This window comes from Amblyomma americanum, chromosome 2 (assembly GCF_052857255.1).
Source record: "Amblyomma americanum isolate KBUSLIRL-KWMA chromosome 2, ASM5285725v1, whole genome shotgun sequence".
Taxonomy (NCBI): domain Eukaryota; kingdom Metazoa; phylum Arthropoda; class Arachnida; order Ixodida; family Ixodidae; genus Amblyomma; species Amblyomma americanum.
Window position 1 is genome coordinate 122496918 of NC_135498.1, and position 20348 is coordinate 122517265.

The window sequence follows — 20348 nt, forward strand, 5'->3', positions numbered from 1 at the left end:
CAGGGGAAGAAACCCATTTTCATGAAGAAATATGTACACCGATGTCGATTTTATCTTCAGCAGCATGCAGTCATGAAGCCATTCCTTCTTGTACCTGTTGGAAAAGATTTTTTTTTTTCGTAGCGAAGCAGGCAAAATGTACAAATCTCAATCAATAAAACGCTGAGCAATGTGCCTATCTATTTCAAGCTTACCGTACTGCTTTTGGCGACTTCACGTTCACTTTCATTAAACACTGATCAAAAATTAACTTTTCACGCTTTGACAGCTTGCGCAAATTTATTTCAGTTTTTCGGTGTTTCGCCTCTTGAGCTGCCACCCTGGCGAGCTTCAGTTGGCAGCGCTGAAGTCGTTGCTCCAAGCAGCGGATATGTGCCTTCAATTTTTTTAGCTGCGAGAAGCTGCATACAGCTCTCTCCGTTTGACAGGCGGCGTCTACACGTCCGTTTCCGTTCACCTCAGTGCCTACGTAAAAGCAAGAAGGGAAAACTTCACTCATAGATCTCCCGTGCGCCGTACATGCAATCGGCACGCAAGCAACAAGGCACACGCATGTCTACTTTCATTACCTGCGTCAGTCTCCGTTGCATCTGCGCCCGTCGAACTCGAGCACATCGTCGCTGCAGCGCCAGAGCTCTCCAGATCAGCTGACGGTTCCCGGCGACGCTCGGTAACCTTGAGCTGCCGAGGCGAGTGAGTTCTGCGCTTTTTCGGATTTGACAAATACGCAGGGAGGCCTTCGAAAATCCTCGGCACGGCATCCGGCGAAAGTTTTGGCACATCGCACTGCGACGTCACAACCACGCCATCAACTACCCATTGATCTGCACGCACAATGTCACTCGCATCGAAGTGCTTTTCACAGACACGCACATGCGGGGAGTCAAAACTGAAGCCAGAAGTTTCTTGGCGTGGTATGGCGCGCTTCCATTTTACCCGCCGGTCGCTGTCACTGGGCAGGCAGAACATCGACACTTTTTCTTCATTTCCCCTGTACCCGGAGCGGCATCCAGGTACGCAACAAGTACGCGGCATCCTTACCTGACTTTCAGGCACACCCAGGGCACATTTTCATAAGACACAGCACAGGGAGAAGCCGAAAACTGCGAGCACATATGCCACGCGATTCCGCACTGACAGCAGCTGCCGCCTTCGGTCGCCGCCGCCGCGATGCCCCTCCGCTGCACTTTTTCTTCATTTCCCCTGTACCCGGAGCGGCATCCAGGTACGCAACAATTACGCGGCATCCTTACCTGACTTTCAGGCACACCCAGGGCACATTTTCATAAGACACAGCACAGGGAGAAGCCGAAAACTGCGAGCACATATGCCACGCGATTCCGCACTGACAGCAGCTGCCGCCTTCGGTCGCCGCCGCCGCGATGCCCCTCCGCTGCACGCAGCGCCGCACTGCGGCCGCCGCTGGCAGCGCACAAAGCTCTCCCATAGCGTGACGGCAAGTTTCATGACCAGTAGAAGTATTGAGCGACTCTGGTTTTACCCTTCGCCGCTGCCGCGCTATCGCCGCCGCCGTCCCAGGTTCTTTCGCAAGGCGCTGCGAGAACGCGTGAGCGGCGGCGAAGACGCACCAGTCGGACGGCGCAGATCCAGAAGTGGTAGCTTATGAGTTGGCTTAACCTTGTCTAAGCCACAGCCAATTTTTTTATCGAGTATCGTAAAATACACGATACACTAAAAATGTACTTTCGATACCGATACTCCGGTACTCTAGTTGTCAGCACGCGATACCTAATACCGATACACAAAATGTATCGAAAGATAGTATCGAAGATACATGTATCTTCGATACTGCCCATGACTGGCGGTGGCAGCCCTAGCGAGGGCAGCTCCGCGGCGCCGCCGCGCCCGAGAGATCATCTGCTTCCACGGGATAAGCCGCTCGGCAACCTCGGGAGCAGTTTTATGGTGACTAGAGGGGGAGGTGGCAGCTGCGGCGCGGGCGAGTTGAAGCAGGCATTCAGGACGCAGCGGCGGCGCTGCTGTCGGCAGTTAGATCGCCTCGCAGGCAAGATGCGCAGAGGTATGCAGAGGCGCGATCGGTCAGCCCTCATCGCGGCATTTTATGCACGCGCTTAGACTGCGCCTCAGTTATTGTTTTTGCATGCTGTACAAGTTTTTTTTGCAGATTTATGTTCTCTGTGCAAACTATACTGGGAAATAAAATTACGGACATAACCTGGACGCGTGAAGCGCAGAGCTGAAGCAACGGACAGAACCTGATCAGCTAAAGGATATGAAGGTCACTTGTGGACTTAAAAGATTGCTTGTATTTTATTTTTGTTGCCTATAACTTTTTTTAACTGGTCATGGATCAGTGCATCCGTTTATGGAGTCTACTTATCAAGACACTTGTAGCCCACTGAAAATAAATGCATAGCGCCGCGGGAGACTGCAGTAGTACAAGCAACGGTCAGAAAAAGAAACCTTTATTTACATTGAGGCATTTGCTGATCACAGAACTTTTATTTACATTGAGGCATTTGTAGATCACAGAAATTGAACAATATATGTACAGGCAACAAAGCAAACTATGTAACACGTCGTAGTTTTAGCAGCCGCGCCTTCTCTCTTTTTCCTTGTCTGTTTTTGTTCTCAGCCTGAACAAGGAAATGCAATCTTGTAATTGCATAAAATTTTGATTACAGAATTCGTCACCTCTTTGTTGTGTTCAGGACAGCCAACAAAGTTCAGCTGATTTTTTGCCAAGCATGATACAAGATCCATAATGCTGTTTGCTTTGAGCTTGTTAAAGGTGAAACAATGGGTTTCAAGCTCCTTGGAAGGATACAGCAACCCTCCTCTGTGCACCTCCATAGTTAACCAGGCTTCATTCGGACGGTCAGATCTAGTGGCTGAGCAAAGCAATGATTTGGCACAATCCTCACACTTTGTCTTCTTTAACATCTTGCGGGCAACATATCCAGCCACATAATATGTGATGCGGGCATCACTCTTGATTGAAACAAGACAAGTGTGGTCGGGCAAATTGTTGGTGCTTTTAAGCACATCGTGCACTTCGTTAAGGCACCCAATGTCCATGAGCTCATCGAGCTTGTTATTTATGTTGTTTGACGCACCGGCGTCGGCACACAGCAAGCTCTTGATCATGCCTGGAGAGACATTTCCGCCTGCAGGTGCCTTCGCCAAGCTGCAAAATGCGAGGCAGTTTACGGAAAGAAAAAATTGTGTTGGTATTGGGTGATCATTGCATCCAGACATTTGTCGCAGGATTCCAAACATATTTTCTAAAGGGTCTTGACTTAAACGAGCAGTCATCAGGTATTTGTAACCAAGCTTGCCAGTAGCATAGTCAAGGAGGGATATAGTACTGGCAAGGGTTACTCGAAGACCTTCTGCGGTTGGACCACTAAGAAAGCCCAGTTTGCCGACTTTTGCTTCCCAAGTATCTATGTATACCAGGAAGTCTTTGACAGTCGACAGGCTTCCAGAATTTGGACGCATAGCATCCTTGCTGCACCTGGATGTCGTCGCAGCAACGAGTTTGCGCATTCTTCTTGTTACGTGTCACCAGCGTTTTGAACACAGTCAAACGATTATTTTTTGCCCTCATCCTTCGATAGGAGGCTTGATTTAGGAGAAGTTTACGGAGGTATCTGCACTGAAGGTACGGTCCTTCATTCTGTGATGCGCCGAAGCATTTCGCACTGTGCAGCCTGGCTCCATGAAATCTATACTTGACCTGGCCAGTCCTGGGAAATTTTTCTTCCGCCAAGTCCTTCTCCAATCCCGCGCAGGAATTCATTTCGTTTACAGAGCGAAGGAGGCCTTCCACACTTACAGCGTCAAAAACGTCCACTTTCTTTACAGATACACCCTGAACAAACACTGAACAGTGGTAGCGATCTCCGTGCGCGGAACACAACACGAGTTTTCTGAAGCACAAGCTATCGTTGTCTGGCGCGCAAACGCTAAATGCGACTGTTTCCGGCATTCCGGCAATAAGGCTTTTCGAAAGACCAGTACTCGGTCGGTAGGTTGTCTCCGCTAAGATGCTCCAGCTCTCGTAGGTTACATGTGTCGTGAACCGCTGTTTCGCCAGTACTCGCGTCGTCGAACGAAGTTGCCTCCTGTGGCGAATCGTCGCTTACTTTCCTTTTCTTCCCCAGAATTTCTCCGCTGGATGTCTTAGACTTTCTTTTCGGTGGTAGTCGTTTGGACAAATAAGATGGTGTGTTGGGAAACAACGTGGGTACAGCGTCGTCACTGAGGCAAGGCCGGCCACGAGGAATCTTCACCACCTCTCCATTCACAACGTGGGTGTAATCCCGTACGATGAATCTTTCATCGAAATGCAGTTCGCAGAGCACCGACGATTTCTCCAAGGGCTTGTCCGCGCGAGGAATCACTCTGCCACGCTCGAAACTTCTCCTCGTCATTTGGCACTGAAAAAACGGAGACTTTGTTTCCCTTCTTTCTTGCGGAAACATACCCCGTCGTGCACCCAGGGGCAAAACAATGAGTCTGGCGCTTTGAATTCGCAGCCATCTGCACTGATTACAGCACACGACCTATTCACAAGACAGGCGGGTGAAACAAAACACAGTTTGCAGTCCGACGAACGAGATGAGAAGCAGCAAAACAAGACCACCGACCGGGCTCCACGCCTTCGCCAGCCCACGCCGCGGGAGAGCATGCATCCATGGCCAGGATTCTGGTTCATCCGCTCCTAGTTCACAACGCCGCCACCACGGGCCGCATGAAGTTGAGCTCCTCCTCCTTCTCTTACATTCTTCCTCCCGGTTTGGGAGAGAGAGACGCTAGTAAGCTTCGCCCATTGTCCGCTTTGTGTGTCCTCCCCTCAAGCCAAGCTCCTCGGGAGGGGGGCACCCTTCGCGTTTCTGTTTTTTTTTCCACCCAGCGTGTTCGAAACGGGCTGACTGTGCGGCTCCCCTAGTCTGTTCCTTTACTGCGGTGCAAGAAAAGAAAGAAGTCGGGTTGGGGTTGAAGCAGTGTACACGCCCCGTCTTTGTCCGACTTTGAGGGGCCATTTGTCAAATACTACTCGCGGTATATATGCACATCACACAAGATATGGCTAAACGTTCCAGAATTGTGCCAAGGCCCAGCTATCACTCAGTTAGTCCAGAGCATAATGCGTGGAATAGAATTTTTTTAGCGCTGCCCCCAAACTTCTCCCCGTGGGACGGTCTGTGTCTTCATGGTAAATGGTGTTTTGCTGTACAGAAAATCTGATGACTGGTGACAGAACAGAACTAGCGGCCGTATAAGCATCAGTAAGAACCTTGTGTTGCGCATTTGTTTACACGTCAGTGTTTTTATTTTTTCGAAAGAGGTTGCAGTTATAACCTGACTCACCATAATTGTCAAGTTTTTTCGCAACGGGGAAAAAAATTACAGACAACAATTAAGTCTACTGACGAGCTGTGAAGGAGAAAGCTTGCAGCGTGGTGTTCGGCTGCGGCGATGGCGTGCTGCTCTAATGCAATGGCCAGCCAAGCTGATCAGTTCACGCCGCCCGAATGGAAGTTGATGAAGGCGACGATACCCAAACCCAGCTCGAGCCCCTGTGCTTCCTTTTTTCGAGTTGAGTTGTCGACAGAAGGACGAAAGGAAAAGCACGGGCTTGCTTACTGGCTCAATGCGGAGCCACGCCCAGCTGCCTGCGTGCTGATAGTTGGAGGTGAAAGATGGGAGTAAAGAGACAGACGAAAAGCGCGCGCAATAGCCCGTAGGCCACGGGCCAATCCCGGAGGCAGTGCAATACCGGGCTGACCTGTGCCAGAGTGCGTTACGCCAAGCACTCCGCCATACTTTCAAAAATATGCGTAACACCCAAGCCTCAAGGGCCCATATGAGATATTAAGCCAGGTATGTGAATGGCATCCCCCTTCGAAAGCGGACCGGGGATTGAGCCACACCCGAATACTCGATCCTGTGGTTCCTTCCTATCGCTCCCCTTTATATTTCTCCTCGATATCATTTCCCTTTTTCCTCCGCCGGCTGCAGCTCGGGTGGTTAAGATATTAGATAGCAATTGCCACGGCCGGCAACATTATTTTCCTTCACTTTTGATGCGAAAGCTTCACTATGCTACCTCGTAACGATTTCGCGGTGCTTACGGTTTTGACCTTCAAGTGGGCCAGAGGTCAGTCCTCTCACGGCGTGGTTCGAGCGTCCACCGATATATGTGAGACAGTTACTGCGCCATTTTCTTTCCTCAAAACCAATTTTAGAAACTAACCTTGAAAGTAAAAATTGAAAATTGGTTTTTTGAGAAAGGAAATGGCGCAGTATCTGTCTTTCATATCGGCTGACACCTGTACCGCGCCGTAAAGGGAAAATGGAGGGAGTGAAAAAAAGAAGAAGAAAAATGTGCCGTAGTGGAGGGTTCTGGAATAATTTAGACCACCTGGGGATGTTTAGCGTGCACTGACATCGCGCCCTATCCACTGAGCCAATGCGGCGGGTTCCCTTCGTGGGTGCGGAACCCACTTAGGAAAGTATTTTATTTACGAAACTTAATTTTTCTTTTTCTGATTAGGTCACGTCGTTTTTCCAAACCTCTGGGGAGGACAACGCCTGATTTTCCTCCTTATGAGCTGCTATGCTTTCGCAAAAATGAAAATATGCTGCCTTCTACTTACGAACGGCGCTGATCATTTTACCTAGGCTGCTTGCACACAACATGTGTTTCCTGCATTTATACACAAGTATGGTGACAGGTTGCTCAGCGTACAAATTATTGAATAATACCACTTCAACGTGTAACCATTTTCGGGATGCGCTTGTATAGGAATTGTACCTGCATGCACGTGACTTTCTGGCGCCCTAGTTCACTGCCTTTTTCTGCATGTGTGTGTGTGTATGTTGGGCTGAGTGTGTGGGTGTGCGCGCGCGCGCCACGGTAGAGTCCATTGCATGCAGTGGCGCAAAAACGCGGAGCTCCCACTTGGCTTGTCGCAAGTTTGGCTTGGTTAGGAGGGCGAGGGCCGGCTCAGGATGTGAAGCTTTTAAGTTCCATGGCTGATCACTGGCCTGTCTTATGACGTAGGGATAATGTAAACAGGAAATTCGAGAATGTAACATGCAACCAGATCCCTCGGATTTTTTTTTTCATCACATTACTCCGCATGAACATGTCCAGATATCGAGAACCACACGCTCGAGACAACACAGGCTTTTTGCGCGCGTGGTTTTCTTCCACCGGCCTTGAGGAAACGCGCGCGCCCATTTTCATACGACAGTAATTCATGTCCCCATAAAAAGAAGACATGCTATGCTTGATGAATCGTTTATCTTCAAGACAGTCACGTTTCCATGCCCGCCCCCCAAGTCGCCACGTGCTCGTCGGCCATGGCGGCCTCGTCGACGGCGACGTGCGCAAGCAGTCATATCGGAAGAGAGCGGGCTTTCTGCGCACCTATTCGCTCGCGTCAGCCGCCGCCTCATCAACCGTCGTCGGACGACGTGCGAAAATTATCTGGTAGGTCCACATTGGTGGCGGCGCTCACCATCGGGTGAAAATCGCCGGCCTCACGCCGTAAAAACGCCTCATGCATCCCGGCATTAAACGCTGTGGCTGAGCGGGGTTAAGATACTAGATTACGATACCTGGTGATATGACCAAGCGCTGTCACATGTCCGAGATGGGAGGTGCACTAGCGGGTGGCTGTTGGCTGGTTATACGGTCGAGTGCTCATTGCTCGCCGGGCTAAATGTTACGTCATGAGACCATGCGAAATAGCCTGAAATTTTGAATACAAAATATGCAGAGGACACCAAGCCGCAGAAAAGACCTGTTAATGCTATAGCATCATACCAACAAGGCGGAGCTAAGTGTTCCCCAAATTTCTTAATTTCAGCGCGATTTCTTTTCTTTGTTCAAAAGTACTGCTCATAGTGCTGCCGCAATGAGGAGTTGTGTAGTCAAGTCATCAATGTTGTACTTTGCGATCGTTATGGAGCGCTTGGATTTTGATGTAGGGGAAATGCTAGTGGTCCGTGTACTGTTCGATTTCAGTGCATGTTAAAGAACCTCAGCTGGTCGAAATTTACGGAGTCTATCACTACGGCGTTCCTCATAGCCTGAGTCGCTTTGGGACGATAAACCATAAACCAAAACGCATGGAAATATTATACGGCTTATGGAAAAGCGTGATGAAGGAGATTCCAAATTTTTTTGGGTGTGACATAACTATGAGGGATCGGAAAGCAAGCATTGCTTTTTCACGTTGTAAGAACTCGCTCAGCGGCAGCTGGAGCTGTGATGCGCCAAACATACCTTTTCACGTATTTGAAAGCACTGCCTGACAAATGTTTCAAAGACGATTAGAGATCATATAACGGCAGCAATGCGTCCCACCCGGTCCTCTTCGTTCCTTCTGTTGTTTTTCGTAACTGATCTAAATTGGGATCCAAGTGGAGACACATCACTTATGTTAAAGCTGAAATTTACTAACGTACCCTGACGCCCGGATCTACATGACGTTACTCACCAGCATGGTGACGTGACTCGATTACGACCGACGCTGAATACCCCCGGGAATTCGGTCCCCTCGCCGTCAACTGTGAATGCTGAGGCGGCCGCAGATAGAACATGCCATCGCAAATGAGAATCTCCAAAAGGAGGCCATATTAGGTTCAGGAGTGAAGTTCAAAATAGCGAAAATTAAATGTAGCAATGCGTACATTCAGTTTAACTTCTTCAGCCTACCGAATTTCCTAACCTGTTGAGTGTTTTGCTCAATTCTTTGTTCCTGTCCTTTTGTGCAAGTTGCAAAAAAAATAATAACGGTGGTTTAGCTTTGGTTAAACCTGGAGTGACGCGATAGCTACAGCTGCCCGAGTGGAACTTGGTCACGTGACCAACAACGTGATCAGCCGCACCACGTGACAGGGCGGCGGCGCATCTACAGGGTGTCAACGCAGCCACAGGGTGGCGGTGCTGCCACCACCACGGCGCCGCCACGTTGAAGGCTCGAAATCTGCCGTAATAATCGCTACAAAAACCCGTACAAAAAATCAAAGCGGCAGTTTACTTGACATGACAGAATACATTTATTATCGCATCACATCATGGCGCAGAAAAAGTCTAAACGATACATTTCGACAGTTTGCTAGAAATACACAATGCACTTATGCACAGAACCAGCTTGAGAAAGTGTCGGTAGTAAATATTAAGTATGGCAAAACTTTACACTTTCTACATAGACGTGTACCACTTGCAACCGCCACACATCACTAGGCTGGTTGTGAGGAAAGGAGAGGTGCAACATTCGCGCTACAATGAGGTCAGCCACATGAACCGCGCCGTTTCGCAGGGAACATAGGCAGCCAGAGGTGCACTGCGAAGGCATTTCAAGCGTGCACTGCAGTAATTATAAATCACAATTGGCCTAATCGTGATGAAACCCAAAAAACACAAAACAACACAGCGTGGCGCGATACAAAAAATATAAACATATCATACATGAATACAGATACAGCGTGTAAATATTGCACATCAAGGAAGATTATCACAAATATGGCGAAGAACGAAGAACATTTACTGCACATATAAGTCGCCACAAGCACAAACAAAGCATTTCACTCTCGTTTAGTCGTACCAGCGAGAATGCGAGTTTTAGCATTGAGTGAAGAGACATAGTAAACCGTTCAAGCTGCAAGTGTGCACATACTGCACTACAAAAATTTTTGATGAATATTTCATTAAAAAAGTAAGAAATGATAAAAACTGAGGCATACAGACTTGTGGAACATCGCGAGCAGGCAATTGCTAATTGCAGGCAATTTTTGCTAATAGAAGTCAAGTCGACTGCTGAGAACATCGTTTTTCTCTTTCTTTGCGAAGCATTTCACGCAGTTTGGGAACTGATTTTACTTTCGTTGAAATGCCAGCAGCTTTCAATTCGGTCCGCAGTTCAACCGCGTCCATATCCTCGATGCAAGCGGGAGGTGTATCGTCGCGCTCCATTTCAGGAGCGCTTCGAGCCCTATTTGTGCGACTCTCTTCAATCATACCCTCAACCCAGTATGAACGATCGTGTTTTTTGTACGCTCGACTTGTTGTTACGTGCGCGCTATTCTCAAGGCGTTTTGCCAGCTTCAGCGCATCGGCGGCCGCATTCCATTTAATGGATCTTGCATGATGCAAATGCTTCAGGATATCATTCTTTTTCTCAATGCCTTCGCTCGAAAACCACCCCAAACACTTGAATTCTTTATGCTTATTTGAGGCAAAACAGACAAGAATATGCTTAAATGGCGTCATTCTTTCAGCCCCGTAACCCTTATGCCCTCGTTCTCCAAGTTCTAAGTACGTTTTATGGAATTTGGCTATTTCTTGCTCGATGCTTTCGCCGGTCGTGTTATGTTCAAAATGATCAAATATGCGACTAAGCATTTTCCAAAGTGAGATGATATTTTTTTCTGTTTCCGGGCTGAGTTTTCCAGTGAGCCTCTCTGGCAGCATTTCGAGCAGGCGCTCGCAGGAGTCTCCTTGAATACAGGTGAAATTTTTTCCTTTTCTTTCGTCCTGCCACATTTCAAATTTTACACCACAGCTATTAATTGCCTGCACAATTGCTTCCACGTGAGTGCTCTTGGTGTTTAAGTTCGTAACTTTATCGCGGTTGTCTTTGTCCAATGCTTCGACAATCAATCCATCAACCAGGCGATTAACGACTCTAATGCGCATGTGTAAAATGTCTGGAACCACAAATGCAGGTTCAATGTTGAATAGGGGAACGACTTTCATTCCGAATTCTCCAACAATGCCGTCCTCCCTCATGTTTTTAGAGTGCGCAGAAGAGGCGGCTTATTACACTCCTCTGTGTTTTCCCCAGCTCTGCTTCGTTCCTTTAAATTAATACGACAGAAATGACATGGGTGCCTAGAAGACGCTGACTGCAATCCTTGAACCATGAGCAAGAATTTTAGATCTGAGCCCAGACAGACTATGACGGGAACTTCCTGTCTTTCCAAGCTGACACTGCCCCTTTTCACAACACTGTTAACTTCGTCTATTAAATCCTTCAAACTTTCTCTAATCTGAAAATAGTTTTCAGAGACTTCGACGACTGCGAGCAGGCGATGTAAGGTATGGCTCTGCAGCCTCCGGCTGCTGTCAATCAGGAGAAAAGATAGAGTTGTCCAGCTTGTTCGTGTGCTGACTACATAGCCATCTCCTTCTATTTTGACCAAAATTGGCTGCGACCTGAGCTGTTCTCTTGTCATACCTCTATTCACTGCGTACTCCGCAACGGCAGTTTCAAGTTCGTGCACAAAAGACACCTGAGCGCCAGCTGCTTCTCCTAGGGTTTTAAACACAGCAGTGCTTTCGTCTAGTTTTTGCCTGTAGGAATTGATGACACGGAGCGAGGGTAAATTAGGGACAGCTGAAGACATTTTTTCCCAAAAAACATTTCTTACAAAGTGGTTGTCTAAGAGCGCGGTGATTGCACGGACGCTTTTCTTCTCGGGGGAAGAAAGACCCTGATAGTTTTACCATTACTGCGGTATTCTTTTTTGATTCCTCGCTCCACGGAGATTCCGTCAATGTCAGAAAAAGTAATTTTGTGCAGTAGCCCTCGAAGGTCTTCTACAACCAACTGGCATAAGTCCAAGCCATAGCTTTCCAAAATTTCTTCTAGCCCTTGAACTATCACGCTGCCTGCAGAATGCAGCTTTCTTCTATCGGTGCTTTTCGAACCTTCCCCGACCCTTTTTCCGCAGTTTTTGAGCAAGCGGCAGTTTTTTGCATGTGATGACAGGCTTTTGTTTTCTTTTTGCAGCTGAAGGCATTTTGCCTCAAAATCCTGAATGGACTTACGCAGTTCAGAAAGAGACCGTTCTGATACACCCTCCATTCGCTTCACTTCTTCTTGTAAAGCTTGAATAATGATGTCCTTGATACTGTTATTTGAATTTTGAACAGAACTTTCCTTATCGAAGGGAATTTTTACATGGCGCTCTTTTTTAAGGAACCCGTCTTTTGCTCGGCCATTAATTTTTCTGTACTGAGTATCTACCGAGGAGCAGAGGCTTCTAAATCTTGTCTCTATTGCAACCTTTAAACTCTCTGGGATGGACATGCCAAGTGGAATAAAAGATGTTATTGTCTCAAAATAAGATTTCTCCAAAACCGTTTTGTTGCTAAAGATTTCCAGAACTGTCTTAATTGTCAATGTAAATGAAATTGCACATTCAGAAATCTCTAAGCGCAAAGCTCCCGAACTCATTTTTAAGAAATTCTAAACAACACAAATTGAAATGCAAGAATCAATACTATATCGAAAAAAAAAACTAAGTTCCAAAACGTTTGCTGGCAACATATATGTGAAAGGCGGAAGGCTCACTATTTCTGTGGGTTAGGTTCTGCATGCAACAACCTTGGACACAAGGAACATTTGCAGACTTTCCACAGGATAGCCGTTTGGAAAGAGCTTGCAAGCTTTCTGTCGTGTCACAGCAGCCTTCACACGCACTGGGAACTCAATTGCCACTACACTGCCAAGTTTCGTTTCTAGAGTATGCCACCCAAAGGGAAGATTCAGCTTTGAAAAGTCTGACTCATTGCAAACAATCCAACCCCTTTCGAGCGGCCTTCCTTTCCTACTGAAAACCCATCTAAAGATGTCCAGGTCTATGTTCACCTTGACAAGCCCGCTGGATCGACGGCTGTTGGAAAGTTTCTTTTGCACAGCGTAAATTAATTCCTCAGCAGCAGCTTCCAGTCGTTGTGGCGATGGCTTGCTTGGGTGCTTAAATTCCCGGAGACAGGCGCCGTTCAGATTTTTTCTTGGTTCAACGGAGCAATGCCACTTGGAATATCCTTTCCATTTTATAAGGTATCCCTTGCTCTGTAAAAAAAAAGATGGCATGGTGAAACATTTAGCGCAAGAAAACTCACACACGCCGAGGAACGACAAAACGAAGCACAAGTGAACCAAAGAAAAGACAAAGGAAAGATATGTCACTACGAAATGAAGAGCCAATGAACTTGAGTGGGAATTTATGCAAATGTTAACATATCCATTTGTGACGAAATGAGTGCCTTAGAGGACTTAAGTTACTGGGGATTGAAGGGTTTGTTCAAAATCTTGACCGCGTTATCTACCTTACTGGACTCAGGCTGCCCGCTTAGCGCGAAAAAATATATTTATGAAAAATGCTTTGTCTCTGGCATCATCACTAAGTTTGGAAGTCGAGTGTTCAAAACTGGCGGTAGTAGTAGTAGTAGTAGAAAACATTTATTCATAGAAAGGTAGGATAAAGAGGCGGGAAAAAACAGATTTTGGGTGGAGTCCTTATTTCAGGACCCCAATGTCCACCGCAGTTGCTCTTGCTTGGGATATCAGGCTACGCTGGGTCACCAAATCGGAGCTGAGCAGGGCAGACTCCCACTGTTCCTCGGATTGATGTTTGTCTAGTTCGAGGGGCTTGCTACCGGAGCAGCCCCATGTTACATGGTATGTTGTTGGAATTCCGCCACACCAGGGGCAGATTCCGTCGTACCTATCGGGAAACATGATATGGTATTTGTGTAGGTTTGGGAAGGTGTTCGTCTGTAGTTGTCGCCAGCCCCTCGCCTCTGCCGCCGTTAGCTTCGAGTGTGGTGGGGGATAGACTTGCCTTTGCGTTCGGAGAAGGAGGAGGCGTTCGCCGTACATAGAGGGAAGAGGGGTGACGTCGGGGAGGTTAGTCGCTCGTTGGTGTATCTCGAGCTAGACTGTCCGCGGCCTCGTTTCCCTCGAGCCCCTCGTGCCCAGGAGCCCAAGTGATTTGGTGCTTGCATGTGAAATTTTTAACATGTGGGGTAGTCAGAATGGGAGCGATGGAGTGTGGAAGTCTGCCAGTGAGGAAGAGCCGACACGCCGACTGGGAGTCTGTAACAATTTTTAGTCCGTTTCGCGTGGTATCGCCGTGCTGGATGGCGAGACCGATTGCGGCCGTTTCTGCTACTAGACACTTTTAGTTGGACGTACGCAGTGAGCTTGCGTACGCAACGACACTGCGGGTAACAAGTGCGCATGCGCAGAACGCAACGTATCTAGCCGGGCGTTGCGGACGTACGCCCGCTATAAAGCATAGCGTAGCGTACGCAACGTGGGACGCTACGTGCTGCGTTGACAAGATGGCGGCGCCCAGCTCGCCCGCTTCGGAATAAATACATGTCGCCGCTGGATTGTCTTACGCAATAGCTCGCTCAAATGGTAGCGGTTCGCTTTTATTTCGCCTACTCTCACGCACACGCCAAAATATTAGCGACAAATGTCCCTTGTTTTTCAGATACTGAAGTGATTTTTGACCTTTTAAGCCTAAGTAACGTTGTGTGCGTTTATCGCCATAGCAACTGCACTTGTCGAATACTTTTTTAGTGATGTGCCTGCTTTTGCACTTCGTTAAACATTATACCTTTTTTTTATTCATTGGAAACAGTAATATACTAATTACAATTGTCAGAAAGTAAAAGATGTGCAGCCCAGCGCTTTCAGTGTTTGTCACTAGATGGCAGCACGATACGGAACCACGACATCGTAAAGATGAAGACGCCACACTGGTGCACGTGCTGTCATCTACGGTGAACATGCAAGCCGCCGCGAGTAATGGAAGAGATGCTGTCAACGCAGGCAGAGTATTTTATACGCCGAAATTGGATGTCGCTTTACTTCTTGAAGTATACAAACAAGTGACCCATTTCGGAATCCCGACCAATGGGACGACATCGCCCTTCGGCTGAAGGCGATGCTGAAAAAGCCATTCACGTCGCGTAGCGTGCGCGATCGGTTCGACCTCCTGATTACGCGGTACGCCGCCAACGATAGGAGGAATCAAAAGAAGTAAGTTTTCTATTATTTTTATGTGTGCGCGCAAGCGTTAATTTCTGTACCTGACTCCATTTAGATCGGGAACAGAAGAAGAGTACAGCGAGCGTGACCAACTCCTTCAGGACATATTGTGTCTAATCGATGGGACGTCTTATAAGATTAAACGTTCAAGAAAAGATGGTGGGTCTGCGAGCAGGAAAGACCTTGCAGCCGCTTCCCAGCCAATGAACAACACCGCAGCGCGGAAGAAGACGGCCGCTGCCAGGGATTTGTACATGGAGAGGTACGCGGCGGCATACCGGGATACACCACCAGAAAGTGCTGGTATCGACCTCGACATGGCCGGTAAGCGTTCCAGCAGACGGCAATAATTCAGCTGCGATCACAGAGGCTGAATTTGCACCATGCAGGTTTGTTGGTGAAAGCAAATTTTCATATGTTGCGTTTACAGGCAGCAGCGGGGTCACGCCGGGAGAGTTATTGCACGGCATGCTGTTAACGACGGCAGATGACGAGGAGCGCGCCCCAAGCACGCCTCCTATGGACCAAACTCCTGCAGTGTCTGATGCCAGGCCTCCTATGGACCCAACTCCTGTAGTGCCTGAAGTCAGGCCTCCTATGGACTCAACTCCTGCAGTACTGCCAGGAGCCTTCCCAGCACTCAGCCTTCTGAGCGAGTGCAACAGCAACAGCTGAGATAATTGCACAGGGAGTGGGCGCAGGTACTCACGCAAGATAGGTGGGTCTAAGTTAAAATACGTGGACACTTGGCTGCCATAAATAGTTGTGTGACAGTTTGTTAAGATTGTGGCCACCTTGTACATTTTTGCCACTTGTTGCCAAAGAAGTTTTTGGTTCTTCTTGTAGTCGAGGAAGGCAAATTCACCAATAACCTTGCCAAATCCCCATTCTACCGCCTGGCGGACTCCGCTCATTGCATAATTGAAAGCCTCCTGGCCACGCGTCAAATGACAACCACCATACGGCTTCATCAGAAGTGGCCGAAGCGGGTATGCAGGGTCCCCGTAAATAACCAAGTCTTCCCCCTTCACCAGCTTCTCCAACTTGGCATACAGACCTTTCTCTCGGAGTATTCCTGCAAAAACAAAAGCCCGTTTACGGAAGGTAAATCACACTAGTATGTTTCTGACATTTCGGTGCCAGTCTTTGTGGCACACAGTGAAGGAAATCAAGACACCGAACTATCAGGAAGAATGATATAAGGGGCTCACTTGAATCATGATAGCTCCCTGGATAGTGCCCATCCAGCTGACATATGATCCCATTTGGGCACATCAATGATTGATATTTTGTGCAATGCACTCTTTTGTGTCCCGAGTAATAAAGCCTCTGATCCCTTTTGGGACGACATATAGGGCGGGCAGTCCCATCAATAAAAGCCCAACAGTTAGGCAATGCTGCACCTCTTGCTTCAACAGCCTGTAACGAAAAATTAGGAGACAAGCATTTAGGTCCTGCTGTGTAATGACAGCGTTAGGCGCGCAACTTGCAATTGTGACTTACATTTGCAAACTTTTGGAGGACAGCAGTCGATAACCAGTCATGGTTGTTGCAGTCGGTGATAAGGTGCCCAAAAGCGGCGACGATGTGGTCTATGACCATTGTTGCAGTGCTGGACATTACAGACGAATGCCTTCCAAACATCGCTTCTAAGTCACACCATCTGTTTGGATAAGCGAGCCTTCGCAGCGTAATGCACAAGGCTTCTCGGCCAGGAATGCTGACGTTTTGCGCAGTCGTGATTGCGTCCGGAATACGAAGGGCGCTACACAGTTCACCAAAATCCTCCTTAGCAAACCTGAACTGCTGTCTGAAAAGTGTAGGCTCGAAGTTATCAATATCGAGCAGCCCATATCGTGAGCGGTAGTTGGAAAATTCATCCCAGTTGCTGCTCATCTCGTAGTCGTCGCCTTTGTGCGGATGCGTAGCAGCTCCAAATAGCCGTTGCTCCGCTCGCCAGGTGATGATGTCGTCGATCTCTTGCCATGACAACATAGAGATCACATGAGCATTCGAAAGAACACTTCTTCGAGACATGTTAAAATATAAAGGCAATCAAGGAAGAAGAAAACTCGCTCCGGCTCCTGAAGATTACAAGAACGGAAAGGCTGAGGCTTGGCTTGGATATTTCTTTGGATTGAATCCGCATTGCAGTTTTTGCTCGTGGCAATAGATGGCGCTAAAAGCATTCGAAAGCAGCTACCAGACAAACATCATCATCAACAAATACTACGCGGCTGCACTACGGCGGTACGGCCAACTAAATGTGTGGCGGGGGTGTCCTTTACAGCGTACGGAACGTAGTGAGCGTTGCGTACGCAATGTCGCTACGTACGCAGCAACTAAAAGTGTCTACTGTGGGAGAGCAGTTGCGTAGAGAGGCGCTGGCGATTTCCTTGAAGTTGGTGTCCAAAACTACCGCCACCGCGTTCGTGGAATTGGGGTACATGGCTGCGTCGACGTATACAGCATTTCGTGCCTGTCGGTGTGTGCGGCGCAGGTAGTCCACTCGCGCCTTTCGTCGTCCCTTTTGTGAGTCCGAGTGAAAACTGGCGGTATACCAATTGCGGAGACATTTTGTTATAGGAAGTCTCCCTGACTGCCGCGCTTTGGGGCCTCCTACTGTGCAATTTTACCAATTTCTCTAACACATTTTAGTCAATGAAAACCTAAAAACCTAAAGAAAACGTGATCAAGACACCTCTTAAGTTTATATTCCTCGCAGCTTATTTATATGCAAGCTAACAACATTTTTTCAAACATCAATAAACAAATGCAAAAGAAAAAGGTTTGAATTTTTCTGGGCTCTCTTATACAGATAACAGCAGTAACACATACCAGGTGTTACAGAGAAGACTAAGTCATCATCAAAATTAAACTTTCTCGGATTAGCTCAGCTAACAAAGCGAAAGTCGTCGGCGTTCATTGTGTTCATTGGTGTTGGCGTTGACAACTTTCTTGGTGATTTTGTGGAAAGGAAGGGCGCATATAACTGGCCACCTGTGTAAGTGGGCGCCTCAATAGCGCTTTGAGGTACGTGATGGTGGTGAGAGAAAGATGTGGGCTGCATGCATTAGCGCTGACAACGTTGTGGCAGACACGCGGCACTGCAGCAATAGGCCGCAGCCTGACCAACCTCTCGCGATCAGCCATTAATTCAAATGCCACCTGCCAGGGTGGCAGGTTGGGCGCACTGCTCATCCAGTGTGCGGAACGCACTCAACGCTACAGACGCTAAGCCGCGTCTGCTTGCACGATACATCACAGCTCTCGCTCTCTAACAAGGTTCAGGAGTAGTTGAGCAACAGCTAATATTTTTTTATCCAGCTGATACTCGGCTAGATAACGTGGTCAGGCAGCAGCGGCTGCACGGCTGTGGAGCCCCTGCGCAGAGACGGCGAAGACTAGGCTTGGCGGCGCGGCGAAGTCACTTGCTGGGTTGCTATGGCAGCGGCGCAGCAAGGACGTTCAAGATCAAACGTGAGGTGGCGGCGAAATCGCTCCGACGAAAGCAGGAAAATTTTAAAATATGGATTTTGCGGCATAGTATACCAGTGCCCGCAAACTGTAGCTAACCGGTAGTTACCCAGTAGTTAACAGGCAGTAAACCGGGAGGAAGCTGGTTTACTAATTCTGATATTAACTTTTAACTATTAGTTAGGCGCCTAGTTGCAGATAGAGGTAGGTTACTAATATCCGTATCAGTTTTTAGAATTTCGAAAACGCGATTACCCTCATCGCAGTGGCTCGACAAAATTTGGCTACATCATGCGATGGCTCAGTGGTTAAGGTGCTCATCTGCTGAGCCGCAGTACCCGGGTTGGCACTCATCCGCAGCGGCTGCGCTTCTATGGAGGCGAAACGCAAAAGGCACCCATGCGCTGTGCAATATCACTGCACTTTGAAGATCCCTAGTTGGTCGAAATTATTCTGGAGCCCTCCACAACGGCACCTATTTGTTCCTTTCTTCTTTAACTCCCTCCTTCATCTCTTCCCTTATGGTGCAATTCGGGTGCCCGCCGAGATAGGCGGGACAGTTACTGTGTCATTTCCTCTCCTCAAAAGCCAATTTTCAAGAACCAGTTAGCGCCAAAATACATGCGCTTTCGAAAGCCATCAAGCAAAGAAACCTTTCCAGTGCGCGTAACTAGTCGAAAGAGCCAAATTTTGTCGATCCATATGGCCAAAGGTAACCATGTTTTGAAAATTTTAAAAGCTTATATGGCTATTACTAACTACCGGCTACAAATCTAAAATTACGACTAAGCGCCTAACTGCAATTGTTAAAAGTTAATTATTAAAATCTAGTTAACCAGCTGAATAGTTAAAACGATTCACCGGAAACAATTCACACTGGTAATACTGTGCCGTAAAAGGCATATATTAAAGCCAAAACGCATATTTTTGAAACGTCTTCCAGGTAACACCTGGTATTCAGAGTCGCTCAGCTAATGCTAAGGAAAGCTTGAAGAAACAAATGCGCGCGCTGCAAATATTCTGCACTTGCAAGGTTTAGGTTGTCATCTGTTCTATCCAAACATATTGTTGTGCGCTTATTTTTATTCCTCGAGATGGGAAACCGAACCAGCTGCAGGTTTTTTTTTTGTGTCAAATCTTGCCGCTTCACTCCTCTGTCAGTAGGTATGCTATACCGTTTTACATCGCCCACGAGCGATTCCTCTTTAATTCGCTCGCCTTGCATGCTTTGCATCATGTCTACTTGTGAATGACAACGTATCCGGTAACACTGGCATGCGTACATTAGTAAATAAAGTCCTCACTTGGTCTACATTTATGTTGAAAATGTTGAGCTAAAGTTTTGAATAACAAGAGAGATAGCGCGACTTGTTATTTACGTACTTCAGAAATATTATGTCCAGCAGAAAGCGCCTGCTGTATTTCTGCATTATTCGGACCTTTGCATGTTATCTCTTCAAGCTTTGCTAAATTATCTGCAGTGCCTTGCATATCCTTTGGAATAATAATACATTTGCTCCGACGTCTCCCTGTACTGCTTTTTTTCTGGCCAAATGTTGTAATTTTACCTAATAAAATATGAGAGCACTACGTAAACCGCAATTAGCACCATGTAAGCAAGGGCCTTAAGCTGTTTGCATGCTATAAACATGAACGACCGGTCGTTGTGTACATTTTTTATGGTCGTTGTTTTATGAGGGTTTAACGCCCCAAACCGACTCAGGCTATGAGAGACGCCGTAGTGAAGGGCTTGGGAAATTTCGACCACCTGGGGTTCTTTAACATGCATCGACAACGCATAGTACACGGGGCTCTCGAATTTCACCTGCATCGAAATTCGACCGCCGAGGCCGGGATCGAACCCGCATCTTTCGGGCCAGCAGCCGAGCGCCATAACCACTCAGCCACCGCGGCGGCGTGTCACGTGTCGCATGTGCAATGTTGAATGCTAACTGTGATGGGTGGCAATTCTATGTAGTAGTAGTAGCGGTGATTTTATCCAAATAATAAAAAGAAAAG

General features: G+C 47.6%; 2 protein-coding genes across 2 annotated transcripts; both read right to left on the bottom strand.

The window, feature by feature from the left end:
- Positions 1 to 379: 379 nt before the first annotated feature.
- On the bottom strand, positions 380 to 1035 carry LOC144119042 (52 kDa repressor of the inhibitor of the protein kinase-like). The gene has a single exon (XM_077651777.1). It carries the CDS (start codon positions 1033 to 1035, stop codon positions 496 to 498), a length of 540 nt encoding a protein of 179 aa, XP_077507903.1. The 3' UTR covers positions 380 to 495.
- A 14178-nt stretch (positions 1036 to 15213) lies between these two features.
- Positions 15214 to 16847, bottom strand: LOC144120045 (uncharacterized). The gene is made up of 4 exons (XM_077652517.1): positions 16356 to 16847; positions 16064 to 16271; positions 15281 to 15927; positions 15214 to 15222 (listed from the first exon to the last, which is right to left on the bottom strand). The coding sequence occupies exons 1-4, from the start codon at positions 16845 to 16847 to the stop codon at positions 15214 to 15216; spliced, it is 1356 nt and encodes a 451-aa protein (XP_077508643.1).
- Between the last annotated feature and the right edge of the window lie 3501 nt (positions 16848 to 20348).

What these genes read in the sequence shown, in the direction of transcription:
- LOC144120045 (XM_077652517.1), bottom strand. Translation starts at nt 16,847, where the DNA reads ATGTTGTCATGGCAAGAGATCGACGACATCATCACCTGGCGAGCGGAG. An exon ending in TCCTCCAAAAGTTTGCAAAT is followed by an intron (nt 16,272 to 16,355) that starts GTAAGTCACAAT and finishes TTTTCGTTACAG; the next exon opens with GCTGTTGAAGCAAGAGGTGC. An exon ending in AGGGAGCTATCATGATTCAA is followed by an intron (nt 15,928 to 16,063) that starts GTGAGCCCCTTA and finishes TTGTTTTTGCAG; the next exon opens with GAATACTCCGAGAGAAAGGT.
- LOC144119042 (XM_077651777.1), bottom strand. Translation starts at nt 1,035, where the DNA reads ATGCCGCGTACTTGTTGCGTACCTGGATGCCGCTCCGGGTACAGGGGA.